General features: G+C 43.0%; 1 protein-coding gene across 1 annotated transcript; it reads right to left on the bottom strand.

Annotated features, from left to right (window-relative positions):
- Positions 1-4829: 4829 nt before the first annotated feature.
- Positions 4830-5255, bottom strand: LOC145799274 (uncharacterized). Its single transcript, XM_082888821.1, has one exon. The coding sequence runs from the start codon at positions 5253-5255 to the stop codon at positions 4830-4832; it is 426 nt and encodes a 141-aa protein (XP_082744947.1).
- Between the last annotated feature and the right edge of the window lie 307 nt (positions 5256-5562).

The raw sequence follows: 5562 nt of genomic DNA, 5'->3' as shown, positions 1-5562 counted from the left end.
CTTTGTCCGGATGCACGCATTCCAGGTATGGACCAGCAAGGGATTTTTTGTAAAGCTTTCCTTGTGGATCCAAGTAGTATCGCAGGGCTTTGTTTCGTAGCTTGTGCGCTTATTTCTTGTCCACTGGGAGCTGTTCGGAAGACAGGAATGCAGCAATGGGGTCCATCCAACTCGGTCCTGACTTTATGACATTGATCTGGACTTCCTCTAAAGGGCCAATGTTCAGCGCCGGGATGAAACCTACTTCGATGGTCCGCTTAATCTCTGAGTTAATGGCGGAGGCTAGGCAAGCCAGGGCATTTGCATGTGTGTTCTGATTACGTGTTATTTGATTCAATTCATGATGGTCAAATTTTGCCAGCAAAGAGTTAGCCATTTTCATGTAAGCCGCTATACGGTCATTTTTGGCTGCGTACTCTCCTTTTAGCTGATTGATCACCAGTTTTGAATCGCAAAATACAAGCAAACGCCGAGCACCCAGAAGATGCGCATTCCACAAACCAGTTAGAAGGGCTTCGTATTCGGCCTCGTTATTTGATGCTTCAAAGCCGAGTTTGACGGCCTGCTCAATTATTGAGCCGTCGGGAGCCATGATTACTACTCCGGCTCCACTGCCCCGTTGATTGGATGACCCGTCACAATACAGTTGTCAAATGTCCCCCACATAAATTCTCCAATTCGGCTTGGGTTGAGTTTGGTCGGTCTTGAAGTCGGCAACACCCCTCATGAATTCGGCTACAAAATCAGCAAGCACTTGCCCCTTGATTGAGGTTCTAGGCAAAAATTGAATATCGTATTGGCTGAGTTCGAGGGCCCATTTCGAAACGCGCCTTGATGCTTCTGCACTACGTAATACTGATCGGAGGGGGTAATCTGTTAGTACTCCGATGCTATGTTCTTGGAAGTAATGCATCAGTTTTCTTGCCGCCATGACTAGGGTTAGTGTGACAAACCTCACCTCTGATTAGTGTTAAACTGTGATTAAGCATGATAAGTAATTGATCAAATTGAAATTTTGAACTGATTGCATGAGTGTGTTTCTTTAATTGCATTTCTATTTATTTGTCATTAATTGATCTGTTCATGTTTTAATTTCGAATTGCAAAATTGAAGGCCTTATTGGCGACCGAATCAGAAATTGATTAGTGTTATATGCTAATTAGGATTTATGTGATTTTATGGTAGGTTTAATTAAAATGTGATTTGGAACGATTAAATTAGATTAAATAAAGTTAAATTACATTAGCTTGAGTTATTACATCTTTGCCACTGAGTGGGCCACTTTCAGAGTCATTGTTTGGAGCTTTTGTTTGGAGCTTGTTTTTACATAATTTATTCATCCATCTTCTTGAGCAAACCGAGAGAGAGAGAGAGGGAGTTAGGAGACGTTTGGATTCAACAAGAAATTGGCTTGGAAAATTAGAGGAATTGAAGGAAATTTGCATAATTGAGCTAGCATATTTGGAATTCAAGACCTAAGGTAGGGAATTCACCTTCTTGATCATGAATTTGAGTTACATCTTGCATGGTTCTGGAAATTTGGAGATTAGTGTCAAGAATTAAGTTAAAGAGTTGAGTTGAGTAGCTAATTCATGCATGCATGTACATGTTCTTGAGTTTTGAGATCAATTTCATGAAAAATTCCACATGCATGTCCATATTCTAGTTGTGGTCCATGAATTCACTTCGATTTTGAGCTCAATCTTACATTTGGTCATGTTTTGGAACATTAGAGTTCATGAGAACTCATGCATGTATGATTTTGCATTGTCCTTCATGTTTACACTTAATTTTGTGTTTAATTGGCTTACTTTTGGGCTTTGATTTTATCAAATGATCTTCAAAACATGTTGTATTATGAGTTTCCAAGTGTTTTTCTGAAAATTAGCCCAAAAGGTTAAGTTTTAATGTGTTGAATGCTTGGTTTGAGCTTTGGAGGCAAATCTGGAAAACCTAAAATTTGGCTTCCTCGGATTCCACGCTCGAGCGAGCACCTTTGTTTTCTGAATTCTGCTCGAGCGACGGAATGCTGGCTCGAGCGAAGATTGCAAGCTCTCAGGTTTTCTGCGTGTGCAGACGCACGCTCGAGCGAAGGAACCTATGCTCAAGCGAAGATTGTGTCCCAAGCTCGAGCGAGCATTGAGCGGAGATTTTCAACAACTAATACTTTTTGCATTTTTACAGACCGCTCGAACAATGGAGTTTACGCTCGAGCGAAGAAAGCCATGCTCGAGCGAGACTCCTGTTTTCAGCAAATTTTGAAAAGTGTTTTAAAGTACATCTTTGCATCTTTATTTTTTCCTAGGCATTCCTAGGCCATATTTGAGGCATCTTAATGAGGATAATGTTATAGAACCACACCAAGTCAAGATAGGGACTAGTTATTGATTCCCAAGTGTGTAACTTAGTATGTGTTCATTCTGCAACTGTGTAGGGTTGGCATCCGAGGACGCTCATTAGCTTGCCTTTAGCCCAGTACTCTGTGAGTAACAATGTTGTAAAGATACGTTCAATTATAATTATTTTCTAAATGATTGACTGGACTGCTTTCTAAAACGACATTGTTTACTGAATGAATGTTTGTCCTATTTGTAAACTGTACTTGTGGCATCCATAGCAACTTACTGTTACTGTTACTGTTAGTGCTACTGCACTGTATTGTTACTGCTACTGTTAGAGAGATCTCTGTCAGTTCCAATGTTTGGAACTACCACTATTTACTGTTCTGATGGCCATCAACTGACTGTTCGGTCTGTTAAGACCTACTGTTTACTGTACTGTTCTACTATGGGATGTACCACATATGACTGCTATGGTTTCTAAATTACTGTTCTGATATGAACTATTAGCCACTGATTGAATAATTGATCCACTGATGCAAATAACTGTTTTAATTACTAAAAGGACATCCATTCCTAACCTGTTTACACAGTTGTTATTCACTGGGCTTTAGCTCATTGTTTATATTTATATATAGCTGTCCAGGCACCGGACCAAAGCTAGGAGCGTCAAGCTAAGCTCTTGTTTTGTCAAGCCAACCATTGTGCCTCACTACGAGGTCCCAAGTCTGACCAAGCCAAGGTTATTTTTGGGGTGTTTTAGACTCACTCTTTTGTCTCTGTTTTGTACTGACTGAATAGACTTCGACTGTACAGTTATGGTTTAGGGATTTGGTCCCCAACTTGGATGTTATGTATATATGTTTTGGTTTTGAATGTGGCTTATTCATAAAAGTCCTTTTCCATACAGATTTTCACAGCTCGTTAGACATCTTTTATTTACTGTTTGGCTTCTGACAGCCCCTTACTCTGATTTTACTGTCTGGTAATCACGGATTACTGGCCGGTTACAATACTAAACCCATAGGGGCGGGTTTGGGTCGTGACAGCTAGGATGAGTTTTTCCAGTGGAAGGTAACGGGTTTCGGCGTCAACTATTGCCTTGCTCACATAATACACTGGTCGCTGCTCTCCAAGCTCTTCCTTCAACAATACAGCGCTGATAGCCCGGTCGGAGACGACTAGATATAAAATGAATGGGTCGTCTGCCGATGGTGTTGTCAAAAGTGGAACAGATTGGAGATAAGCCTTCAGACCGTTAAAAGCAGCTTCGCACTCGAAGGTCCATTCAAAAGCTTTACCCTGTCGTAGTGTCTGAAAGAATTGTCGGTAGTGCTCCGTGGAACGACTGATGAACTTGTTGAGTGCGGTGGCCATCCCCATCAACTTCTGAACCTCCTTGATCGATCGGGGCGAGCCGAGTTCTAGGATTGCGGTGATTTGCCTCGAATTAGCTTCGATTCCTCTCTGGTTAACAATGTAACCCAAAAATTTTCCAGAGCCGATCTCAAATGCACATTTGGAAGCGTTTAGCTTCATTCTGTACTTGAGTAGAATGCCGAATGTCTCTTCCAAATCGACTAGATGAGTTTGCTCTTCTTTGGACTTGACCACCATATCGTCAATGTAAACTTCCATAGTGTGGCCGAGTTGCTCCTTGAACATGGTAGTGACTAATCTTTGGTAAGTTTCCCCTGCATTCTTCAGTCCAAAAGGCATAACCTTATAGCAATAGGTTCCTCTTCAGGTGAGGAATGCAGTTTTGTCTTGGTCCTCTGGATGCATAGTAATTTGATGGTAGCCTCTGTAGGCGTCAAGGAAGCTCATACGCTGGTGATGTGCCGTAGCATCTACAAGTTGGTCAATTCTGAGTAGGGGAAAACAATCCTTGGGGCAAGCTTTGTTTAGGTCGGTGAAATCAACGCAGACATGCCAAGTCCCATTTTTCTTCTTCACAACCACAGTATTCGAGAGCCATGTAGGGTAGGTCACTTCCCTGATAGCTTCGGCGTCAAGCAACTGGTCAACTTCTTCAACAACGGCAGCAGTGTGCTCTGCGGCTGACAGCTAGCTTTTCTGTATAATCGGCTTACATTTGGGGTCGACATTCAAACGATGCTGAGAGACAGATGGATCTACCCCTGGCATCTCATACGGCGACCAGGCAAATACGTCAAGGTTGCCGAGTAAGAAGGTAATTAGCTGTTGTCTGTCGACTTCGTTCAAGGAGGCACCGATCATGAAGAACCTGCTAGGATTCCTGAAAATTTCAACTCGATCTAGGGTTTTCGTGGCCTTTTCGCTTGGAAGCCGTCCAACATCGTCAAGGCTCTCTCGATTCGGCACCTCAATAGAATTCACTTCTAGCTCTCTTGGTGTCTTCGCGGCAAGGAGATAACATGCTTGTGTCGATTTCTGTGAACCACGGATTTGTTCAACGCCTCGTTCAGTAGAGAAACGGAGCAATTGATGACAGGCGCTTGGTACGGCCTACATGGTATGCAGCCAAGTTCGACCCATGATGAGGTTATACAGCGATGGCAGCTTGACGACCAAGAATTCCACATCCACTGTCCGCGAGCATGCTTGAACTGGTAACGTGACTTTGCCTAACGAGTACTTTGGATTGGCGTTGAAGCTGAATAATGGATAAGGAGTTGGAGAAAGATCCGATTTGGTTAAGCCGAGTTTGGTGAATGTCTTGTAATACATAACTTCCGATGTGCTCCCAGGATTAATGAGTATGTGCTCAACGGTGAATCGATTTACGCGTAACTCGATTACCAAAGGATTGATGTCAGGAAGTGTCACTTCGGCCAAATCTGAATCATCGAAGGCAATGCTCGCAGCTTCATGGGTCCGTTTAGCCAGGGTGAGTTGATTTTGAGGATCGGGACGCGACTGAATCGTATTCATCGCGGATGCCGTTAGTAGGCTGTATATCATGTGGGTCACGCCGAGTGGAGGTGAATCCTGTCTTAAGGCTATTGCTTTGGTTGAGTTGCCTTTTCGGACGTACTGTTGTAGTCGACCATCTTGTACCAATTCCTCCAAGTGATCCTTCAATGCATTACAACTCTCAGTATCATGACCGTGGTCTTTGTGATACTCGCACTGCCTATCTCGTCGTCTCGTGTCGGGAGGTCCCACCATTTTGGGTGGCCATTTGAAGAATGAAAGATGTTGGACTTTAGACATAACCACGCTGATCGACTCCGACAAC

The sequence above is a fragment of the Camellia sinensis genome, chromosome 9, assembly GCF_055761805.1.
Source record: "Camellia sinensis isolate YWXY chromosome 9, ASM5576180v1, whole genome shotgun sequence".
Classification (NCBI taxonomy): Eukaryota; Viridiplantae; Streptophyta; class Magnoliopsida; order Ericales; family Theaceae; genus Camellia; species Camellia sinensis.
This window is presented reverse-complemented; position numbering and strand designations above follow the sequence as displayed.

What these genes read in the sequence shown, in the direction of transcription:
- LOC145799274 (XM_082888821.1), bottom strand. Translation starts at nt 5,255, where the DNA reads ATGAATACGATTCAGTCGCGTCCCGATCCTCAAAATCAACTCACCCTG.